The 24,829-nt window shown below is 37.2% G+C and overlaps 1 protein-coding gene across 2 annotated transcripts in view; it reads left to right on the top strand.

Moving 5' to 3' along the window:
• The window catches only part of gabrb4 (gamma-aminobutyric acid type A receptor subunit beta4), an 85,308-nt gene that overhangs the window by 52,617 nt on the left and 7,862 nt on the right, over positions 1-24,829 (top strand). For both annotated transcript variants that reach the window (XM_028466974.1, XM_028466973.1), the window contains exons 5-7: positions 15,911-15,993; positions 21,672-21,809; positions 24,584-24,736. In XM_028466974.1, coding sequence (XP_028322775.1) covers positions 15,911-15,993; positions 21,672-21,809; positions 24,584-24,736 — 374 coding nt within the window. The remainder of the gene's footprint in view (positions 1-15,910; positions 15,994-21,671; positions 21,810-24,583; positions 24,737-24,829) is intronic.

The following is a 24,829-nucleotide window of genomic DNA, read 5'->3' as shown; positions in this document are numbered from 1 at the left end:
GTACCAACACTGTTTTTATAAATGGGATTCTGGGAGAGAGAAAAAGGCTATTACACCTACATTTGCAACTCTGCTGGTTTCATGCATGAAAGAGAAAGCCGAGGCTGTTGCTATAGGGACACCAGCATCCGGCCATTTCTTTAACGTCTTCAAATACAGAAGAGGTTGCTTTTAGCATTTTAGTGTGTGTGTGTGTGTCTGTCTGTGTGTGTGTGTGTGTGCCTGCGTGTGTAAGTAAGGCTACCTTCACTTGTATTATTCATTCCACACCGAAAAGTCCACAATAAAAACGCCATGTGTTTGTTAATTGCACGTTAGATAAGCACCGCATCTGTACCATGCTGTGATTCGTGTCTGTTCTGTGTCGTACTCGGTGGAGTAACAAATGAGGAGCTTGTGTTCGTATCTGTGTGAAACACAGCAATAAAAAAAAAAATGAATAAAGAACGGCTCACAACTGCGACTCCGTTCCCATCGTTCATATTATTCCGTTTGTTCGTGAACGTCAAAATCCTCCATAACCGTGTGAATTAGTGATGCACCGAAGACTTTCGGCCGAAAATGGCATTTTCTGTTTTTGCCGATTAATAACAATTAAATTCACCAGTTCATCAGTAATGTGACTTGTTATGCGTTGCTCCTTTTTTTGTTTGAGAGTAAAAGTCGCCCCCATCTGTGGGTCCCCTCTGTGTGGTCAGCTTAAAACATGAAACTTTCATCCTAGTTTCCTGAAAATATACAACGGAAAAACGCTGCTTGTCTGGTTTTTGATTTTTCTGTAAGTCTGTTTTGGTTTTAAGTCAGTAAAACAAAATAACCACACCATTTATTTGTTATTTTGATTTGGTTTTAAAACAGAATAACCAAAGAAATGATTAAACACCGGTCCGAATCAGAGCAGTATAGAGAGAGAGAGTTGCGACAACGGAAGTTCGAAATGCTTGACCATCACGTGATTCGTGTAGACTCAATTTGTTCTTGGAAGTTATTAGATACGCTGATAATAATAATAATAATAATAATAATAATAATAATAATATCAATAATAATAATAATAATATCAATAATAATAATATGATTATTTGAACATCTTACCATTCAAAAGTGCATCACAAACTGTCTAATCCGCACTAGCTTCATTGCGCTGCAACAGTCATCTGCTCACTTCTGGGAAATAATTGTGAGGCTCTATGGCCCGCCATTGCTGTAAAAAAAAAAAAAAAACCTTTGGAGTGAACAGATTTGTCGCAACTCTCTCTCTATACGGTTCTGGTTGTAATGACGCAGCAAAAGCCTTGACCAGCTTTTCTGGATATGCAACGTCATATTATACTGTCAGCACAACCAAAATAGCTTAACTTCAATCCTTCTTTCTAATGTCCCACCCTGACTCCCTCTCGCCTGTTTCTTTCCCCCTCACTAGGGTGTAACACTGCCCTCTGTTTTTATATATTTCCATCTAATAAAGCTTATGCTTACACCACCTTAGGGATGGCTGGTGATGGTCACATCAAAGCAATAAAAGAGATGTATATTTACATCACTTTTTTCTCTTAGCAAGAATAAAACATGCATAACTATCTGAATATTGCACTACATATATTGTTAGCCTTTGATAGCATATGCAGACAAGGGTTAAAAAATATATATACCGGTACTTTGACGTAATAATGTACACATCAACCTGTAATGTAAAGCAAAAGGACACAAAGACTGTGAATCAATCCACCTTGTGAGCTAATTCAAGGCTGCATTGTGTTTACATTGGCGCTAACAGAAATTTGTTTTTTTTTAATACAGTCAGAAGACATTTATTATTATTATTATTATTATTATTATTATTATTATTATTATTATTATTATTATTATTATTATTATTATTATTATTACTATTGCTAAATACATTCTGGGACCAATAACTATCAGTGCACCAATAAAACCGACATACTTCACATAGGGTAAACAATGTTGCCAACTTCTCCCTCACTAATGAGATGAGGGTGAGACTGATGAACAACATTGAGGCATTGCGGAGTGTCTCGGTTTTCAATGTAGATGAAACTCTAAAATACAGTAAGAGTCTGAGAGAAATGGAAAAAGTAGCCAAGCTCCTTGGTTTCTCTCCTTCAGAGAAGGACAAGATTGTCCAGCAATGGCGAGAGAAACCAAAACCACTGTGTTGTTCTGCCACACTCCAATGCTGAAGTCCAGAGATTGTTCAGCTAGATGAGTATGTTAAAAAGCTATCTTAGAAATCCAATGTCCTTCCTGACTCTTAACTCCATCTTGTGTGTCCGATGTGTTCTGTTACTCACTGGTGAGGCTTTAACCTGGCAAGAGCCAGATTGATGTGTAGCCCTCCCTCTAACTCAAGTTCTCCACATCAATCTGGGTCTGTGTCAGGCGAATCCTTCCAGAACCAGGGAGGGACATGAACAGAATGCTTGAAGCTGTTTGGGCGAAGCGCCTGTCCACCATGATTTGTTTTAACCAATCACACGGCAGAGACGCTGCTATGGCTACAACAACGACAACAAGGCTCCGCTGGTGAAAACATACGTCTTTACCGTCCAAAATTGCACAAAGCGCCTATCGCTGTTGCTCTTTCAAAAAGTAAATGCTGGATTCTTTTAAAACTGAGTTTATAGCAGCTTCCACACGTTCATCCTCCTGCATCGACATCTTTCTATTTTGCTTCTGCCTTCGTCACACCCGAATATTCCACCCTAAACCACAACACTGCCTCGCGATTGGTTCGAACCGGTTTGGTTCGCTTACGGAAGGTAAGGGCTGGAGCAGCACAAGATGGATTCAGGTGTTTGTGAACACCAGGAGAATCCATCTTGCAAGCAAGGTTAGTGAGGCTTTGCTATGAGCAGAAACTGCCTAATAATGTTCTGCAGGTTTTTGGCTCATCAGCTGCTTACTCATATAAATCATGGAAAGCCTTGACCATGTTGAAGATGACCTACTGTGAGCCAGTATACCAACTGCGGAAGGGGGTCTGCAAAAAAAAAACAAAAGCAAAACAATGTAAGCTAGTTACCATAATGTTCTCACAAATAATGTCCACGTTATACTATGACTTATTATAATCGTAAGGTTAGAAACTAAAACAAAAATGAAAAAAAAACCAGAAAACATCTAAACTATACCACAGTGTCTCTTTTGGGTCCCCAATGCCGGTCCCAAGTCCAGAGAAAAGAGGAGGGTTGGATCTGTTACAGATGGGATTTATGGTTCTTTGGAGGGAGACAGATCATGGGATCATTTTTTCATATTTGTTTATTTTTGAGAAGCCAGTCTGGATAACCTTTTTTAATCCAGGAATTACTGGTAGGAATTATAGTGTAACATTTGGATCAGTATTTTTCGAACTCAGAATTATGGGTTGGATATCTGGGTTTAAATTATTCTGGAACATTAATTGTAACCTAATTTGACGTGTGTGGACTAGACTTTAATGACTGATCTAGATTCACATTGTAAACATTCCACATTCCTCTGCTTTGACAGTGGGATCACTAGTTTGTATTTACCCCTTGTATAAAATGAGTGTGCGTGCGTGCGTGTGTTTGTACGTGACAGATGGCGTCGAGCCCTTGAATTTGTCCTCTAGACATTTTTTTAGCAGTGTACAATAATTAGAAGAAGTGCATAATCTACATGCTGAAGTGATTCCAGGACCTTCACAAGCTTCCTGTAAGCATGTGATTAAATGGCTTTGTTGAATTTTTTTGGGCTACGCCAAAAGTGCTGTAGAGATAAAATATGTTTGTATTCTTCTTTGTTGAGTTCCTCTGACTGTCGTGCTTCTCAAGACTTGTCTAGATATGGTTTTTTTTGTTGTCTTAAATGTTTTTTGTTTTTTTTCTCGTAAAGGCCGCCTATGAATCTGTCTCCTGTGCTGCTGCCGCGGCGCGTTACAAACTGCAGACAATCCCATTACTCACACTGCTGCACATAGTGCTGCGCTCTCTGCACTCACTGTGAATCACTTCTGTTCCTCATTTTCTTGTCATGGTGGTTTTAATCTGATTTTTTTTTTTGTACATAAAATGCTTTTTTTCATATTTTTTTTTTTTGGTTATCATTTAGATACATGTTGATTGTGTAACAACTATATTTTTAATTTACTGATCAGGTGTTTTGCAGCTTCCACTCTTTATTTGATCACATTTGCAAGACAGATTGCACCATTCCCCCTAGATTGTTATAGTTTTCAGCAGTAAGCACAGTTTGTATATCTAAAAGGTAAAATGCAAAGCTCAGTCTTAAAGTCCCATAAACCTGTGAATAGGTAGATATATAGAAGGCAGTGGTATTTATAAATGCACAGAGAGAGCTTGAGGTTGTGGGTGTAGACCAGCACTTCTTGGGTTGGAGATCATTGTGTTTTAGTGATTTATTTGCAACTTGATTCAAATCCCTTTGCTTTGCATCATTGTAGGGAGGAAAGGCTGGAGGCAGGGGAGGAGTGCGAGAGGTGCAGTGCTGTCTTTCAGCATCGGAAACAAAGTCATTTTGAACATCAATAAAACAAGTTAGTCAGGAGAAAAAGCAGGTTGGGTTTTTTTTTTTTTTTTTTTTTTTTTTTTCCCGTTGCCAGCAAGCATGGAGGCTGAATCATCGTTAGCAAGCTGATGAGCCAGTTTGATAGTGAGCCTGGTCCTGGGAGCATTGAGGCTTTGTTGTGTTAATCTTTTGACAGATTGTGTTTTTTTTTCCCCCGCTTCCTTTTCCTGTAAAACTGCTCTCTTATGTTCTTCTGTTTATTAATCCAAGTCCTCTGATAGATCTTCTTTGGTTAGCAAGCTACCACACAGAGATGAAGACGTTGTACTGCTCGTGTACGCTATCTTAAAGTCTCAGGAATCCACCTACAGACTTTTTTTTTTTTTTTGGACGTGTGCAAATTTAATATCACACTAGCACGTCAGGGATGGTGAGAGCGATCTGTAAAGTCACTATAGGCCAGGTTTCTGACACGTCAACCGCTCGTAAATCAACCAAAAGTGCGTAGTCAGTAAATGAAGGTGTTCTGAAGCAAAAGGAGGCGGACTGGGCCATGATGTCATTACTTTTGGGGCTGTCTAGAAATCACGGAACATGGAGTTTTCCTAACGCTTGTAAATTGAATTGAAATCCGTGAAAATGATCAAGCGCACTCTTTAATTTGAAGCGCCTTCGTTGATAAACAATGTAACAGGTGGATTTGATCAGATTACTGCAGTGTGAGGATTGGACAATATTTTCTGTCTGAGCCACAGTAAAAATATCTCTTTTTTTCCCCTCATATTAACGCCAGATTAACGTTTGTTTGTGTGGAAAGCTTGATTTTATTAGCTTCTTACATTTCTGCATTCAGAAATGATCAGCGCGCATTAGTCGTCATCATCATCATCATCATCATCATCAATGTTTCACTTGTTATTTACTCTTGTAGTGTGATCAAACTGTGCCTATACGTTATAGACAGTGTTAAAATAGTTTAATCAGTCTGACGTCTGTCAGAGTTTCATTTACCGAGCTGCAGCAGCTGACGTGCGCACCGTGGCACACACAGCTGATCAGCTCCGCGACGCCCCCCCTTTCCAGGACAAGGAGTGGACGGCACGGATAAAGTATAATTAAATGTAACACATTTTGTCCCATCTAGAACTGGTAAATGTGAACATATTAGAAATGCTGATGGTCAATCCTTTGGTGTACTTGTATGACTCCCCCCACCCCCGTGACAGCGTGACAGTGTCACTTTGGATAGATTCTTTCTGGGATTCTCTTCTGCAATATTATGAGTCCATGTGGTTTAAATTGTAACTCAGTCAAAACTTCTAGTGCAATATAATGCTTCACCTTCTTGGGGCGCTGCACTTATTCCAGGTTCAGAAGAGCGTAAGCGGAAAATAAGCAGATGATAGAATAGACCTTTTGATTGTTTGTAAACATTGTGACGTAATTTGTTGAGCGGGGCTTAGCCTGGAGGCAAACCACCATAGATACAGTATATATAAACACTAGATGACTTACCCGCGCTCTTAGACAATGGGGGAGCAACGTAGCAATGTGGCGGCCATCTTACCTCATACAGCTGGCCCCGCTCATTACATCAATGTGAATAGTGCATGTGCTACTTAAATAACCCTAACTTGCTAAATTTTCGACCAATTTTCAAATAGCAAGTGACAATTTCAACATGTACAAGCATCCTATGTCATACATACGTATAATAAGGTTTGTAATAAGGCAAAACTTTGTAAATCCGTCAATATTTCATTGAGTTAAGGGCATTTTTCTTTAAGCTGATCACTCACCTTCCAACAGCTAACGTAGAGTGCATCAGAATGTCAGTTTTCTGAGGTAAGATGGCCGCCGTTGAGCTACGATGGCGAATTCCACTTGCGTCATCTAGTGTTTATATATATCTATGCTTTAGCCAGCGGCGTTTCCTGCTTTTGCCTCCAGCCACGTCACTTGTGACGGGTATATACGCGCAAGGCCAGATTTGAATGGGAACGCCCACATTTCAGGGCTGCTCCACCCAGAGTGCATAACTGGGATGGAGGCACGTAGTGACTGACTTAAGTACAGGGGAGAATAGATCGCAGCCTAAAACAGCACCACTGCGCAGCTTTTTTGACTTACGTGCATGGGAGAATAGAGCCCTATAAGCACTGGAATTCAGAAGTTTAGCCCTTATTTTTTATCAAGCTTCCATCTATTCATCTTCTACACCATCTTATCCTGTTTAGGTTCACAGGATAATGATAAGCAGGCCAAAAGGGCCGTGTCTCCCAATGAGGCTAATGGAGGCTTCCTGTACTCACACTCTGACTGAGGAATTCCTCATCACATGATGTGTGATGATGCAAAAGTACAATTATAAATCAAACAGAAGTAGCATGTTCCCAAAAATGTTTATTGGACACTGATTAATACCATCAAAATCTATAACATTCATAACTCACAAACATACATTAGAACGATTTACATCTTAAGGAATCCTCTACTGTTTTTAAAAATGTGGCCTAAAATCTTTGAAATGTCCTCATTAGAAGATCTTTGGCTAACTAAATGCATGATTTCGTTTTATTGCCTTTTGAAAATGTGACTACTTTACTGTTTTAAAGACTGTATTCTGCCATCTTGAAATTACGTTATTGATTTTTGTTTAGCTGTGTTTTTGGTTGCTCTAAATAATCGGGAAATGTTAAAGATGTCGATGTAGACCTTTTTTTTTTTTTTACCGAAAGAGAACAAAAACAGTTGTGACCCGAAAAGTAATCCATGACCGCAGGGGGCGACAGTTCCAACTCTGCGGTTTGGTAGTAGACAATGAAGCGGAGAAGAAGAGCTCAATGCGCGGCTGACGCTCTGGTGGCTGAAGTTAGCGAGTATACACGGACATTTGAAGACGCACAAACCCTAAGGATAGAAGTTCTTTCTGTGGGAGTCCTTCAACAGTCAATGATTAATGGAATACAGGTTTTAACACGGTAAAGTTGTACCATTTTTAAAAGTTAATTAAACCAATATGGTGCAAAATAATGCGTTTTATTAGGCATAAGGACATTTCAAAGATTTTAGGCCACGTTTGTAAAAAACAGTAGACATGAAAAATATGTCTGAGTATCAGGTGCAATGTGACACATTGTGACTCAATTCAACCATCTGTTAATTTTGACAGTGAATTTTACTTAGATTTAGTCGTAATCTTTTGACTAAAATGCAACCAATGTTTAGTCAAAATTCAGTCAGAAGAATTTCATTTATCAAATAACTGACTACATTTCATTAAGACTTTAGTCTACCAGATCTGTTACAGATATAGTTGACTAAAATATAAAGCATACAAGTTCAAGCATTTTAGTTAACATTTATTAACCCGATATGTGTTGGTATTAATGTTCCGAAATACACACAGACATGAAAGATTTGATCCTTGTGATCCGATAATTCATGTTTTTCAGGTTTTTCTTTCATATAGCAGTACATAAATAATAAGATAAGTTATTGCCCGGACAGTAAAACCAACTTTGCAGTGGGCTCACAGTCTTCCTGGAAAATGTTTTGCATTCATACCAAAATATAACTAAAGGCAAACTATCAAAGCAGTAGTGCCATCAGTAATAAAAAAAAAAAAAAAGTGAATGATAATTGATTTTGAAGCACGATTTTTAAACTGTTTTACAAATGGTTTTTTTTAATTTTTTTTTTTGTTTTTTTTTTTTTAAATAAGCTGCACAGACATCATGCCTACTTTCCTTGAATATTTAGCGCTATTCTGAAATATCTAAGTACGTATAATCAAATAATGTACTTGTGAAAATTCACTGTTCGGTATTTCAACTGAAATCCCCATTATGGGAAAAGAAAATGGCCTACAACACCATTAGGGTGTAGAAATACCTTCAAACTCTGTCAGCTTTTAACAAAGATTTGATTACAGTATTTTTAAATTACCTCTGCTTTCTCTCAACAATGACTACACTTTACTTTGAAAAAAGGCCCATCAGTATCTTACAGTGAGATGTTGCTACGACATTTATTTGGTTTTATTCATTATAGGGAAAGTGCTTTGTCATCACCGTGGTTTGCCACTCCACAGGCACTGCCTTAAAGGTGCAGTCTGCAACTCTCATAAAAGTGACTTTTTGTCACTATGTAAGGACAGCTTTACATCAAACTAGTAGTTTGTGTAAAAAAAAAAAAAAACCAGGCTCATTGAGTCCCCCCTGCTGCTCCTGCAGCCTTTGGCAGATTGCCAGAATGCACCGCGACCGAGCAAAAAGAACCAATCAGAGCCAGGATTGTGTTTGATGGGCTGTCTGACAGCTGTTGGTCACAGGCCCCGCCCCTTTCCCGGGGCTGTAGCGCCGTCTTTTTTTTACAGTGTATGGTCTGGAGGAGTAGAAGATGGAATTAGCAACTTTTCTGCTTGAAAGGTAATTACTGCTGCTTGATTTACATTATGTTTGATTTGTAATTGTTACACTAGAACTCTGTGGTGTATGTGTTGTTTGTGTGTGTGCGGCAGCCGCCGTGTGGGCTGCTGTAAGTGACACTGTGTTGTTGCTGTTGCTGAGGTGTGTGCACATTGAGAGAGAGAAGTGCTGCAGTAATATGCTTTTAACAGAGCATGCTATATTACTGTGATGTTGCTGCCTGGTTAACGTTCGCTTGTTAGCTCCTCTGAGGGAGGGACTTTGGAAAGTTTGGAGGCAGGGCAAGAGAGCAGCGGGGAGGGAGGGGGAGAGAGGGATCTGAAAGTTGTGGACTGCACCTTTAAGCCATGACAGCCCTACAACATCCAGAGGTTTAAGATACACAGGTGTGGATCTCATTCAAAAATTGAAAATTAAAAAACATTCCTCCCACATTCCAAAAACATATAATATGATATAAATAAATAATATTTATTTTGTATGCAGAATGAAGACCTTGTTTTTTTTGTTTTGTTTTTTTTAAACAACAAAAATACAAAATTGTACATGCAAACAATAATAAATATATGCTCAACTTTTAGGCAGCATTGTATTTGGATGAGGGACTTTGTGTAAGTTCTTGATAAAAGTGGATTGAGACGGATGGGATTATAAAGTACCAACTTATTTTAAGACTTGAAAGATTTACTTTTCAGTTTACTTTGCCGGCGTAGCAATCCGAAGCTACGTAGTAGGTCCAGAGTTGCCGCATCTAACAGACTATAACTGTTTGATTTACCTAAATCTAAGATTGCCTGGCGGTGGTATACTATTTTAGAGTAATTACGCTGCAAGTTCACTGAGAAATTATTTAATTAGAACTGACTGAGTTTTCTGCTGTTTAATATTCGTTGCTAACACTAGCCTCTGCAGCCGACAGGCGCGCCGCCAAATACTCCTGCATATACCAATATATAAGCAGTGTTGTGCTAGTTACTGAAAAAAGTAACTAGTTACCGTTACTAGTTACTTCATTCACAAAGTAACTCAGTTACTATTTTGATTACTTAAACCAAAAAGTAATGCGTTACTGGAAAAAGTAACTTTTGAGTTACTTAGAATTAAAGAATGTATAATTTATTTTGGGTCATTTGTGTCCATACAGCTTCACATTAGTGCTGTAATTATATAATAATCTACTGTTGATCAACTGCTATAAAACAACCATAAATGATGTGCATATAAAGCACAAAACAGCTGCTCCAAAATTAAAACAATAATTTTTAAGCCTTAGCACAGTAATGTAAAGTAAGCTGTGTGTATTCCAGGTGCACATTCTGCTGTTGAAAATGCTTATAAAAATAAATGTTGGAAAACTAATTCACAGCATTTTTCTCAGCTACACAATGCTAAACATATCAGGCTAATGAGCTGCTGTTAGCAGTGACTCAGCAGCAGCGACAGGCTGCAGATTTACAGCAACATACCGTGCAATAGTTTGGCTGACCTGTCCCTGGATAACAGTCACAGTCCGTTAAAATCCAGCCGCAGCGTTAGCTTAGCTTCATTGATGCATCTTTTGGAGACAAAAATAATGCGCGTATTTCCAATCTGAGAAGCTCGTCCTGCTCTCGCATTGACGCGCCATGATTGGCGCACGTGATGTAAACAGAAACACGCTGACAATGCTTCTTCTTCTACTGTTTTACCGTGTTTGGCACGGCATCCCGCAAAAATATGTAGTGCCACTGTAAATAGGAAGTACACTGCAGCTAGCAAAGTAACGGGCAAACACACCATACTGTAACGGCAACGGCGTTATTTTTTTAGAAAAATATTGCGTTACAGTAGTAGTTACTGTCAAAAGTGACTTTGGGGCGGTAACACGTTACATAGGGCTGTCAAACTTACTGAGTTCATTTTCATTTATCGTCCGGTTAATTGATTTATTGATTATCGGCCCGAGCCTACTTTATATCCTATCTGGTGGACATGCCAACCCTTCAAATTTGGAGAAAAGTTTGTTGGAGTTTCATACTCGAACATGTTTGGGCCTTCAGTAAACAACTTTGTATACGTCTCAGCTCCCTGTAATTTGATCAGCTTTGAGCTATGTACATAGACTGTTCAAATTACTAATGATTAGTTACATATATGCATTGGTTATTGGGTGACAGTCTCTTGAAATCTGAAAAAAAATATTTTTTTTCACTATTTTCATTGGCCCATAACTGCATGGGGGAATGTAAGAAAAAAAAATGTGTTCATTTGTAATATTTCAATTACTCTTTCTTGGGATATAAAACAATTTCTCACTTGTGTAGATCAACTCTGTCCTGCTGAAATTCATAAAAAACATCATGAGTTGGAGAAGCCACATGCTCGCCAATTCTACATAAAAATATGCTGATAGTTTTTATTTTTCCTTTTCAGTACTCCTGACCTGAGTAGTGATTGTAGAGTAACCTTTCCTTGTTAATGTGTTCAGGCCAGATGTTGCCTCTTCACAGCGTGTACCAGTTATAAACCCGCTCCTCTTCTCAGTAGAGGCAGTAAGGATCTATAGACGACAGAATGCAGTTTATGTGAATTAGTGCTTGTGCAGCAAAATGCAGCTCCGTGTCATTATGAATAATAAACATGTACCTGTCACACACTTTGTTTAGATTTAATTTTCTTTACCCTTCACGGCAACTCCTTCCATCATGGCCGCAGAAACCTCCACATGCTCGGGTGTCGTTCCGTCCAAATCAGCTTTTTTGATTACCTTCAGAAAGAACTGCTCACACCACCATGACCAGTTTGATAAATCCATCTATCCAGTCCTTTGTAAAGCACAACATAGGACAATTCCATGTTGAATAAACATGACATCCGCCCAAGCACATGCTCGGACCACATGCTTAGGCCTTCAACAAAGAAACCATTTTATTGAAGCAAAGCTGTGGACAAATGTTCAAATCGGGTATTTTCAACCAATACCTGGAGGACAGTAAGGCAATTGGTTCTGGCCCGCAATAAAACATAATGATAACGCTGAAGATAGAACTGCGTTATCATGCATAATTTTAATCCTAATGCCAACTATGATTACAGTGACGTGTGAATCACTAGTTTCTTTGGACAACGGTTGAAAATTTGCTGATATCACAAAAGTCTACCTCCATTCAATTCAGGGGCCTTAAAAGTCGATTCAAAGGTGTCACGGTTCACATCGATACTCTGTTGATACGATAACTGAATCGCAGTACTTTGAAAAAAATAAATAAATACATAAAATATTTATTTATTTATTCTTACAGCAAAGAGCAGTATGTATTTTGAATTTGAAATTCAGGACGCACCACCGTGTTTTAAATCAGAAGTGTGGAAGCATTTTGGCTTCCCCACTTGACAAAAGGAAAGAAGTGAGAAAGAAAGAACACGTGAGATCCAAAGTAAGAGAGGAAAGGGAGAAACAAGAGAGAGAGAATGAAAGCCATAGTTTATTTATTTATATTATTTATTTGATATGGGATTTGTTTTAAAGTCCATTTGTTAAGGCACAAAATATATTTTCAGTTGCACTTTTAAAAAGAAAAGGAACTATTATGCAGTCAGATTTTAAACGAATAGGCTTCTTCCTCATTTGTACTGTTTGTTTATTTATTTCATTCAGGATTTATTTTTAATTAAATTGCATTGTTTTGCATAGTTTATTAAGGAATGTTTTTGACAATGAAAGATAAAAGAAAATAGTGCAGAAATTTTTTTTTTGAAAAAAAAAATGAATATTTTTCAGTCATTTGTCTACAGTCTCATTTTGTAAAATATAATATAATTGTGAGAGAATCGTATCGGGAACTCAGTATCATGAATTGAATCGTATCGGGAGTTGAGTGAATCGTTACATCCCTATTGGTTACATTTCTTCAGCAAGCATTTTTTTTTTTTCAACCAATTATGATCTTTTGATAATTTTATTGCTGAAACATTTCAGATATTCATATGAAAATCCTTATTTTTAACAAAAATGTGTACCCTGATGATGATAATCGATGGTTTAATTTCCATCAATTCGATTGGATCGTTGTTCAACCAATGATGTATCGATCCGGATCGATGGATAGCAACACCCCTATGAAAAGTAATGTGTCATTCCAAAAATAAAGATGATTGCTCCTTTTTTTTGTGGATAATAGTTGGTAGTTATTTATTGTATTACATTTTAGCATGTTCAAACAGTTAAAACACAATTAAGAGTTTTGTTGTTTAGGGCATTGATGGGGTTTATCATTAAAAATGCCATATACTTAAATGATTATCAACATCGAAATCCATTAGTTTGTTTCTTTGTTATTGGCGTATTGCAACCGACTTGAATAAGTGCATATCGCCACCTACTGTACTGGTGCGTATAAATCATGGTGCCATGTGCTTCAGGTTGGATAGATGATAACAGCACAATATGGTGCTTAATATGGTGTATATTAAAAAGCAGTAGTAGGAGTAGGACATGAAAAGCCTTTGATATTTTGTATGGGATGTATGGGAGTTTAGGGATTATTTTTTCATTATTTTATATTTTAGTTATTATGATATTAAGTTGTTTTTTGTCTGAAATAAATAAATAAAAGGTTACAAAAAAAAAAAAAAGTAGTAGTACTTAACATACTACTGGGTTACAGCTGACCTAAGAAAATGTATAATAAAAATCAGTTTGCCTATGTATTGTATATCCACATTTTATTTTATTATTATTATTATTATTATTATTATTATTATTATTGAGTTTAAAATTTTAACTTATACATAAGCATTTGGCACCTTGTTATTCAGTTGACCTTACAGCATCCTTGTTCTCTGCGTGTGTGTGTGTGTGTGTGTGTGTGTGTGTGTGTGTGTGTGTGTGTGTGTGTGTGTGTGTGTGTGTGTGTGTGTGTGTGTGTGTGTGTGTGTGTGTGTGTGTGTGTGTGTATGATTATTATTATTGGTGCTGTTTTTATTTCATTTTTTAATATGCCGCTCTTTGCCTTTCTGATTACACCTCGGGGATAAATACAGTTTTATTCTGATTCTGATTCTACCATTAGCATGCTAGTACCTTGGAGCAGTGCATCATTATTGCACCATTTTATGAATAAGTTCTGCTGATATTTTAAATCCATTTACTGTGTATCTGTCATTATATGCACCATGACCACGCCAATTTGAAAAAAGTCAGAGTAATGTGGATACAACTGGTAATTTCTTGGGTTGCACCGAAATGAAAATTTGTGGCTGAAGCCGAAGCCAAATAAAACATAAACGCTTGGCCAAATACCGAATATCGAATGTGGATTTTAAGTTTTTTTTACTAGATTTTTTAATAGTGCATAAATAGCCTAGAATAAATTTTTAGACATGTTTTTAAAGAAAGTAAATGTTTATTGATTATTCTGACATTTTTAAATATTCCAGTAGCCTTTGCTTTTCAAAAAAAAGCACAACAAAGTTTTTCATTAATATTAGCCCTTCAAATAAAACAAAACATTCATTTGAAAAAAAAAAAAGCTGAAGTGCATTAAAAGGGGAGGTGTGATGAAAAAATCACTTTCTAATGGTTTAGCTGCAGTGATATACATCCCTTTAGCCTCATTCAGAGGGACAAAGTTGAAAAAGTTCTGTTTCCTCCCTCCCTTGAGCTCCTCCCTCTCCAACTACAGTATAACAAACACTGTGGTTTAATATAGAATATATATTTTTCTTTATTGCCATATATGTGAATACAAACTGCACTACTTTTTCTTCTACCGATCGTGTTGGGAGTCACTGCTTAGAGCCACGCACATCAGCTGTTAGCACTCCATGCTAATGCTACACCAGTCTATGCAGCGAGAGCCGGTGTAGTGTAAGGAGGAAACGATGGGGATGATACAGATTTGTGGCTCACAGCGCTAACAGCGGACTCGGTTGTGGAAATGGACGGCTTCCAACTTTTACGCGGTGACGGACGACGGAGAGCGGTAAGCGGAAAGGAGAGAGTCTGGCTGTGTTTGTGTGCGGAAAGGAGGAGCTGCTGCTGCTGCTGCTCTGGTTGTGCAGCAGCGCGCACACACTTTTCACTGCTAGTTGTTTGCTTGCGTCATTGCGTCACACGCTACTATTCGGCCTTGCTTTTAACTCACTAAACCTAAGGCCGAATGTGGCTTTTTTTTTTTGCAATATTCGGACGAATATATTCCGTGGCCGAATAATTGGTGCATCCCTAGTCATTGCTATACCAGTCCACCAGAAGCATATGTTACGTAAAGATGCGGAGCACAGATGAACCATATTTCATTCATACTGAAGGTCAGCAAGTGAAATAAAATTAATAAAACGGACACATAGCAGCTGGTATAAACGGAGGAATTGAAATTGCTAAAATGTGCTGCAAATATCAGTTAAATGCCATAGAGCCTTACATGTATAATTTGTACAGGGCTGTTGGATTTCTGGGCCATCAATATTAAACTGCTCTGCATACATCCATTACAAAGCTACCAGGCAGAAATACATTACTGGGAAGTGGCAATAAATAACGTCAAAGCAGTTAGTGATCACATAAATAGGTAGAACCTCCGTTGTCTGCTCCGAGTTTACGATCTGGAGACATTTTTTTTTTTCTTTAATACAACAGGGCAATAGTTTCTCTGCCCTTTTGCCACGTGGACTCACCATCTGATGACCTTTAGAAGTTTTAATAAGTTAAAGGAAATGGCCAACTTAATATAAAGTGCAGTATTGATAAAAACGAGCTGATAATAATAAACTCCTAAAAGCCGCCATGAATCATTGAACTGCTGCATTTCTCTCCTCCTGTCAACAAACAAACAAACTCGTCTTGGTTGGAGAGTAGCAACACTGATGGTTCATCATATCATGCAACTAAACCCTAACCTCTCTGTTAACCTTTTCCCCCATTGTTTTAAATTAAATGACATACATTTAACGTGTCATTGACGTGATTGTGTCTCGTGTCATAGGATAACTACCACTGCGGCCTGCATGATGGACTTGAGGAGGTACCCTCTGGATGAACAGAACTGCACCCTGGAAATTGAAAGCTGTAAGTAATACTCTGTGAAGTGACTCTATGGCTTACCACCAGAGTTGTCTGACACCACGTTGCATGATCACTAGATCACGCTGCTTTTATTTATGGGAAGGTGCTTCCTGACCAATATTACAGATTTAGATTAGCATTGGTGAAAAATGACTAACGTTGCGCTATTTATCATCAGATGTTCTACCTCTGGGATCTATTGCTCCCTTGTGAAATATGAAAAATATGCCAGTGTGTAGTAATGGGTGATGTACATCGATTACTATCTTAGTGTGACCGATGAAAGGGCCCACCCATAGATCCAAAGGCAGGGTAATAAAATGAATATCGAGCATGTCAGATATAAACTTAGCCCTACCCATCATGTCTGGGTTAACATCTTGATTGCTAATGTGTACCTTTGGCAGGTTTGTATCAAGACTATGATCATTACTGTGATAGCAGCTAATTCATTTACATCAGACCTATCTATTTAATTAGTTTATATAGTCATAAACCTATTTGGTAAATAATATGGTTTCAGTTTCTAATGACTGAGTTAGAATGAAGAAAAAGACTCATCAAAATGTGAATTTTTAAAGCTATTGGGGATGATAACTAACTTTTATAACACAGATAAAGACATAGTGTTGTCCTCATAGATCAGGAGCCTTTACTCTCAAAAGAGCCATTTTGCCTCATCTCACCTGGATTAAAGGAAAAAAAAACCTTCTCAATGAAGACAATACAGTGTATTCAATTCTATTCTATATAGAATAATGTTTGATTTAATTTGACTTTTATTGATCATGTAAATGGCAACTTAAAAACAGTTTAAAATAAAATAAAATAAATTGACATCAAGAAACAAAACAGTATCTTGCATCTTCAAATTCTTATGTATTTCAGTTTACATGAACACAATGTTATATAAAGAAGATTTTTGTTTTGTTTAATGTACTTGAAAGGCCACAAAAAGTACCTTGAATTTGATAACACATGATCTTGTGATCAACACATGCTAATCGATCATTTCTTGCCACACATAAAACATGCATATTTAAGCAGCACATTGGTGGTTAAATGAATCTGTTCCCACACAATTAAAATCTCTATTTTCTTCCAGAATAGTGTCTTTTTTGGTTTATCTTACCAGGGATTTAAAACTTAAGGTTAGTCACAGGTGTAGGACAGTTGATGGTCTGTAGATGTTGCAGGATTTGAAGTAGGAAGTTGCCGAGTCATTGCACAATGTGGTTTATTTTAGATTAATAAATTGTTATATCTTGATTTTATTTGTCATTAATCATTAATAACCTCTGTAAAAAGAAATAACTATTTATTTCAATAGTTTTTTTTTTCTTTTTAAACTATAGGGAGCCATTGCAAAAGAGTCAAAGAGCCACATTAGGCTCCAGAGCCGCAGGTTGCAGACCCCTGTCATAGATCAATAAATCAAAGGTATTTATTTTGAAAAACAAGAGTATTTTCTCAACAAAGGTTGAAATTGCCACTCGCAAGTTTGGTCTTGACTCCATTTTAAACAATGGCTTTATTAACAAAAAGTCATGTGACTTGACCTTGGGAAACATTTCCCACATTGCATTGTGGGATTTGTAGTCCTATAGAACAATGCTAATATGGCAAAATGGAAATGTTTATTTAAGAAGTGTTTGTACTTTATTCTTTCTGTGATTTCTAGTGTGTCATTGCCAGACAAAGAAAGACAATGATTCGCTGGATACCATTTAGGTTCTGTTTTTTTTTTTTTGGTGTTCCCAATGATGTAGCGTCACTCTTCAGCTCGTTTTGGGTGTTTAAATATCAGCATACGCCATTGTTGACACCTGCAGCGTTTTGGGGGCACATTGATAACAGTCGTGGATGAGAAACAACTTTTGGATGAAATACAGGATTAGGGAAATACAGTGAAAAAAATGTAATTTATCGTCCTCAACAGTGTGAAAATATAAATGCGTGAATAAACCAGTAAGTCATTTGTTTTGGATTTTTGAGCCAATAAAGTGTTTTCAGATTTTCTTAAACCCATAATTTAAACCAAGTTCACCAGCACTCTATGCTGTGCCCAATAAATGGAAAATGACCCGAGTGATGCAATACAGTAAGTGACTAAAACAGAATGACAACCTGCACACGGAAAGACAACATAAATATAACTGACAGTTCCAACTTTAGAAACATTGCCAAGCACTCTCATCTCGATCTTGAATGATAATCCACAACCTCGTGAACTTTATATATCATCCTACATTTGTAAACAACATTTCCACTCTTTTTTCTTGTCCTTAATCAGAAAATAAAACTTTTACTGTGGTCAAATGTGTTCAATATAAACTTGTTGTTGTGTAATGTTCCTTGTGCCTCTCCCATTTGGCTCAGAATACTGTAGTCTGTGCCCGGACTTTGGCCACCAAAGAGTGTATGCATGCCAGTGCGCGAATCCCCGGTGACCCCACAAACACATCTGCCCTCCACATTGCTTTTACTATTGCTGAAAATTCACATTTAAGCGGGGTACACACACATAAAGGACATTAAATGCCAGATTATCTTATGTTTTATAAGATTATTATCAGGATCATATCCCATCGTCCTATGTGCGTTAAGAATAAATGTATTCTGTCAATCGGCTCTGAAACTGGGCGGGACCGACAATTGAGAATATTAAACTTGTTCAATATATATATGAGAAAAACTCCTCGTTGTCTGGGGAAAACCAACGACTATCGACTCATGACTTATATTTATTTATTTATTTATTTATTTATTTATTTATTTATTAAAGGGACAATGCATATTAATATACAGTTCTGTAAACATGCCAGAATTAGCCTAAGGGCCAGCTGACTGAGAAACATGGAATGCTGCGTTCCAGGCCACTCAGAACTTTTTTTTTTTTTTAACCATGTTTACTGCTTTCTATTTACTTTTCAGGTCCACTTATTCTGCTCAGTTACTCTGGTTCAGGCTCGTCTCACCCGTCAGTTTCATGAAAACAAAAAATCATCGCCTCTCACGTTTTTCAGAGGGATTCATTGTTGAAAACAGATTGGTCCAGTTAGATTGATTGAATGGTGATCAAGCCAATCACAGCCAGCCATTTGATGAAGCCGCCGTTCCTCGAACGTAAGCAAAGAGTTACCAGCAAGTTTGAGTAAAGTGACAAAAATTAAGTAACAGGTGGCAAAAAAGGGTGCAAAACTGGCAGAAATGTGGCAAGAAAAGAGTGAAAAGTGACTAAAATGGGCCTAAAGCAGTCAAGAGTGGCAAAATAAATGTACAAAAAAGGAAACAGGTGGTATGTAATGGCAAAAGGTAGCCTGAACAGTGCACAAATGTGGAACAAAAGAGGCAAAATGTAAAAAAAAAAGAAGGAAACAAAATGAAAAGTGACAAAAATAAATAATAATAATAATAATAATAATAATAATAATAATAATAATAATAATAATAATAATAATAATAATAATAATAATAATAATAGTTAAATAATCCACAAAAATTAAATAAAAGTGTCAAAAAAACCTGCAAAAATTGACAAAATTAAGAAAAAGGGATATTTATTGGCAAAAGGAAGCTACAATCTGAAAAAACAAGAAAGTGTAATTTTTTGGGAAAAGGGGCAAAAATGGGACAAAGGAAGTAACAAAATGGCCAAAGAAAAAGGTACAAAGGGGTTTAAGGTTTTCTGGGGGTAATAATAATTCAAATGAAGACATATAGAGCCACATGTTGAGTATCACTGACTTAATAACAGCTTTATTGTGGTAAATTCATTTAATAAACTCAATTGGGAGTCAACGTTTGCCTTACCCTTAGAACACCCTCACTTTTAAAATCGCTGATTCACCCCTGCTCTGGTTACTACACTATTGTCACCACGTCATATTAAAAACTATATTATACTTTAAACTATCCATGGTTAACTGTAGTTGTTACATTAAGGGCTCACAATAAAGACGTAGGACATGTTTAGATAGTTTATTTACGTAATGTACATGCTTTTATAAGTCAATTGAGGGGGAAAATACACACAAGTTATATCTGCTGATTGTTATTCACTGTTTTGTGTTTTTACCATTGCTTTCATTTTTGCCAATCATTATCCTCAAGAAAGAAAAAAAAAAGTCAGCGTGTCGTAATTAAAAATTGTATTTGCTTGATCATTTTTCATTGACGGCTTCATCAATCAAACACACTTGCTCAATTCTGCAGATACTGTGTTGTTCTTGTTGTTCAAGCTAAAAGCGCATAGTGTTTATCCTCGGGGACTCTGGTAAGCAATGAAATATGGATAGGTCGTGAATTAAAAAGTCACAGGGATATCTGCTGTTAGTGCTGAGGAAAATACTTTATGCTAGTGGATAGAGGACATTAGCCTTCCGTTTGATCGATTAGGCAGGCAGTTGTTTCAATTTCATGGACAATGTGACATTTCCTTACCTTATAACCTAAGAGAGAGAATTAATGGTAATGAATCCTGGTTTCTTAGTGAGTTTAATGCCATCCAGGTCCGGGTGTGGGGTGGTAAGACGTGAAATGTAGTACTACTTTCCGGACTGACAAATAGCTTTGCGGTGAAAGCGTACCAACCCTCCGACATAAATCTGTGGAAGTGGTCACTTTGAAATGAGCTGCTCGCCGAGGATGTGTGGGAGCGTCTCAGCAAGCAGCACGTGTTGATGAATATTCATGTAATTAAGTAATGCATGGACCAGTGATATACTGTAGCTCCACAGAAGTGCCAACATGTGTGTGCAGTTGTATTGCCAACAGACGTGGCTTTCACAGTCACTGATAGAGCTTAAAAATCGGTTTTCTTAACCCATTCTTCCTCCTGTGTGTGACTGTGAGAAAAATAAAAAAATACACATTTAAGTAGCTTCAAAACAACAACAGTTGAGGAATATAATGTCGGCATTACTTAACATAAGGAATAAACAGATTATGAATATGTAAACCCTCACGGATGTTTTTTATTTGACTATTGAATATATCTGTGTTATATTTGTACATTTGTATATTTGTATTAGTATTATTTAGGGGTTAAGAAAACCACAATGACAAAACATATGACTGGACCAACTGACTTTTTTTTTTTTTTTTATCCGAGTTGCACATGCATTTCGAAACGTTTTATTATACATGCGTGATGTAAGCATGAGCTTCTTATAAACTTCTTCTTCCACAAATTGAAACTAAAACTGAAATGTACTCCTCTTCTTCTTTTCCTTCTCCTGCTTTAGGTTCTGGCAGGCTAGACGTAGCAAACGCGCATTACTGCCCCCGCAGGTCACAAATAGAAGTTTGGATAGCTCACAAAAAAAAGAAAGAAAAAAAAAAAATCTTTAACGCGACGAGAAATTTCGTCGAGTTTAATCTCGCGAGATCTTGTGGCACGAGATATTAAACAAATATCTGAACACGATTACAACTCAACATATTTTTTTCAGTTACCACTTATGTGATTAAAATTATAATAATTATGACCCTAACCCTGATACTAACATGAGATATACGTTGATTTTTTTTGATTGTGAGATATTTGAGTTGTACTTATAAGTTAGACGTGTAGAACACACTTTAAGAAGTGCTGCGGTAAACATAATATCTGCTCATTAGATGTACACGACATGCTGTTTTGCCCCTCTCTCATATCTTTTGATGTGACCCTGACACAGATGGATACACCACAGATGACATCGTATTCTTCTGGCAAGGAGGAGACACTGCAGTGACCGGCGTCGACAAGTTAGAGTTACCTCAGTTCTCTATCGTGGACATCCGCTTGGTGTCCAGGGAGGTCAGGTTCACCACAGGTGAGATCACTTTGGACCTAATTAGATGGAACATCTGTATGGATAAAAATGACTCCATCAGCTGTAAAATCCCCTCAGCAGCCGGGTCACCGCTGTGAGATCTGCGAGAGCTGGCATGGGCGAATATGTCACTGTCACCGTGGGGAATGTAATTATATTTGGTCATGCAGAGAGTTGTTTTTTTTTTCCAGCTCATGCTAACTAACTAAAAAACTTAAAGTAGACGCAAACTATTTTTTAAGGAAAGAACATGTATTATCAAGGGAGAAAACCCAACCAGTTTTATAATCATCGCATTATATCGCTTCTCCGACTCTACACCAAGGGAACTCATTTAATTGATTATTCTGTCTAACATTCATACCGTGCAGAAGACTACATATATAACAACACTGAAACGCCTACTTTTTGGTCGACCTTTTGACTGAATAAACACAAAAAGTATAATAGAAAGTGCAGATTTTCTTACTCTTTTAAAACAAAAAACAACTTTATCTGCATTTCTTTTACAGTTTGACACTATAAAGCAGGGGTGTTAAACTCATTTCAGTCCCGGCGCTAAATACTGACCAGTTCAAACTCAAGTGGGCTGCAGATTATATGGTAAAAACGAGCAATTATATCATTTGTGTGCCCTAGTTTGCACTTTTAAGTATAATGGTATTTAAAGTATGTAAGGCACCGACAATAAGGGACAGATATCGGTCCCTGCAGGATCTTAAATTTAATTGATTTTGTGGTCAATTTTGATTTAATTTAGGGAATAATTTGAGGAAAATTGTAGGTTTTTGAAAGCATGAGAGTACTTACAACAATGTGGGATTTAAAATGACTGCCATCATGTGCAGTTTCATTGAATTTGTGTATTTGGAGCTACTAAGAACTGAATTCGTTGGTCATTTTCATAATACTGTAAGTCAAGTTTTCAGTGTCATTTTCACTCTCTCACTTTCTCTGGCGGGCAGAATTTGGATCTTTAAAGGGCCGGATTTGGCCCCCAGGCCTTGAGTTTGACACATGCTATAAAGCAGCAATTCGTAACTGGTGGGTCGGGACCCAAAAGTAGGTCGTGGACCGGTACTGGGTGGGTCAAGAACAGCTGGTCAAAAATAGATAAATATTTAATGTCTTTCAAGTTGGACTATTCTTTTATTTTGAAAGAAACTTTTCTTTTGACAGGCATTCTGTGAAATACATGTTGCACAGGAAAATATATAGATTTATGTTTTAAAAAAGATTATATATGTTTGTTTTCAACAGGTATTTTTTTAAAAACTAAATTTGGTTAGTTGAATTCTAAAAAAAAAGAAAAAAAAAAAAAAAAGGGGGGGTCACGATTTAATGCAAATTGTGGGTATTAGGGTGAGACGAGTAAAGGGTGTCACAAGAACTCTAATTTATTTATTCTAACGGGCCAAAGGTTTTGGGATTTGGGTCCATCGCAAGCCCTCAAAAGCTACAATAAACTTTATTTATATAGCTTTTCATGACAAGGTGAAGAAGGGTGAAACAAGAATAGAAAAGAGACAGAGAGAAGTAGCAGTATTGCTGCTATACGCATGCACACCTTAAACTAAAGAGTCATTGTTGTCGTTTAAAAAAAAAAGCCACAGGTTATTGATCAGCCATTAGCTAACTGCTTCTGCTGATACGATACAATAATGTCTTAATTATTCTGTTTGAGGTATAATATAATTGTTAGAATCCTCGAGCACGTTTTTACGCTAATTCAAGCTTCCCTCCCGTCAATAGTTGGCAGCTCTGTTAAGCAGACCGTTTGCTTGATTGTTTTTTTTTTTTTATAGTGTAACGAATTAAATCAAATTTTTGTTTATTATCTTTAAACATCTGTCACATTAGCAACCAAACGGTTATTGGTTGATTAGATGTTAGCACTGTTATCAGCCTGCCTGCGCTTTAAAGAAAAGAAAATACGCTTTTAAAAATCAGTAGAGGAAGAAAAAAAAAGCTTAGCTGCAAACTTTCTTCATTAACCTTTTCAAAATACATACCAATGCAAGTTTTAAGCCAAGTTAACACTTTTTTTTAGCTATGTACTGTATTACTAAATTTAGCATTTGGATGTAGCCTTGGGTTATCTCAACCTTTCCTTAAAATAATTAATTTAATTTAGACTAAGTGAGACTTTTAGCTACATGTGTTAACGTGGGTTTTTTGCTATCGGATACTGAGGCCAATAATGATATCATATCATAAACAGCCAGCAGATGTTTTTTTTTTTTTTTAATTTTCGAATATGCACCTTGTTGTCATACAATAATTTATATAGTACTTCTCTCCTGCTCTGTGTGGATGAGCTTGCATTGCAAATATTCTCCTTTAAAACGCCCAATCGCTAATGTTTAAAGGACAGATCGAGTGCGGGTGGGGCGGAGGGGGTGGGTGTGGGGGGGGGGGGGATGGGGGGTGGGCGAGTAGCTCTCGAGGACAATTCTCAGAGGGTTGCTCTAGCTGCCTGCTGAGATAGGGCCTTGCAGAAAAATCTGCCGTGTTTGCGACTTTCTGCAATTGTTTAATTGGAATCGAACTTGTCCCTGGAAAGGAATCCATTGCTTTGGGGAAATTAAGTGCTCGATCTGAACAAATGGAGAAATGACTACCCCTTGCGTTGTGCCGACTTTAGAACTCTTAAGTTGTGCCAGTGTTACGCACTTCCTTTCCTTTTTTTTTTTTTTTTTTTTTTTTAAACTGATGTGTTTTCACTTTTGCTCTGCAATTCTCCAAACCATCACTCTATCTATTCTCCTTCACAGGCTCATATCCCAGACTTTCGCTGAGTTTTAGGATTAAGAGGAACATTGGATATTTCATCTTGCAGACCTATATGCCCTCTATCTTGATCACCATCCTCTCTTGGGTCTCCTTCTGGATCAATTATGATGCCTCTGCAGCTCGGGTGGCTCTGGGTAAGACGCAGCCCCGTTGGTGCATTATTAAACCTGTGACTATCCTCCAGTAGAATCCATTTATTATCACAACACAAACAACATGCACCTGTC

Source organism: Gouania willdenowi, chromosome 14 (assembly GCF_900634775.1).
Source record: "Gouania willdenowi chromosome 14, fGouWil2.1, whole genome shotgun sequence".
Lineage (NCBI taxonomy): Eukaryota > Metazoa > Chordata > Actinopteri > Blenniiformes > Gobiesocidae > Gouania > Gouania willdenowi.
The sequence above is the reverse complement of the archived record's forward strand: the minus strand, read 5'-3'. Positions and strand labels throughout refer to the sequence as shown.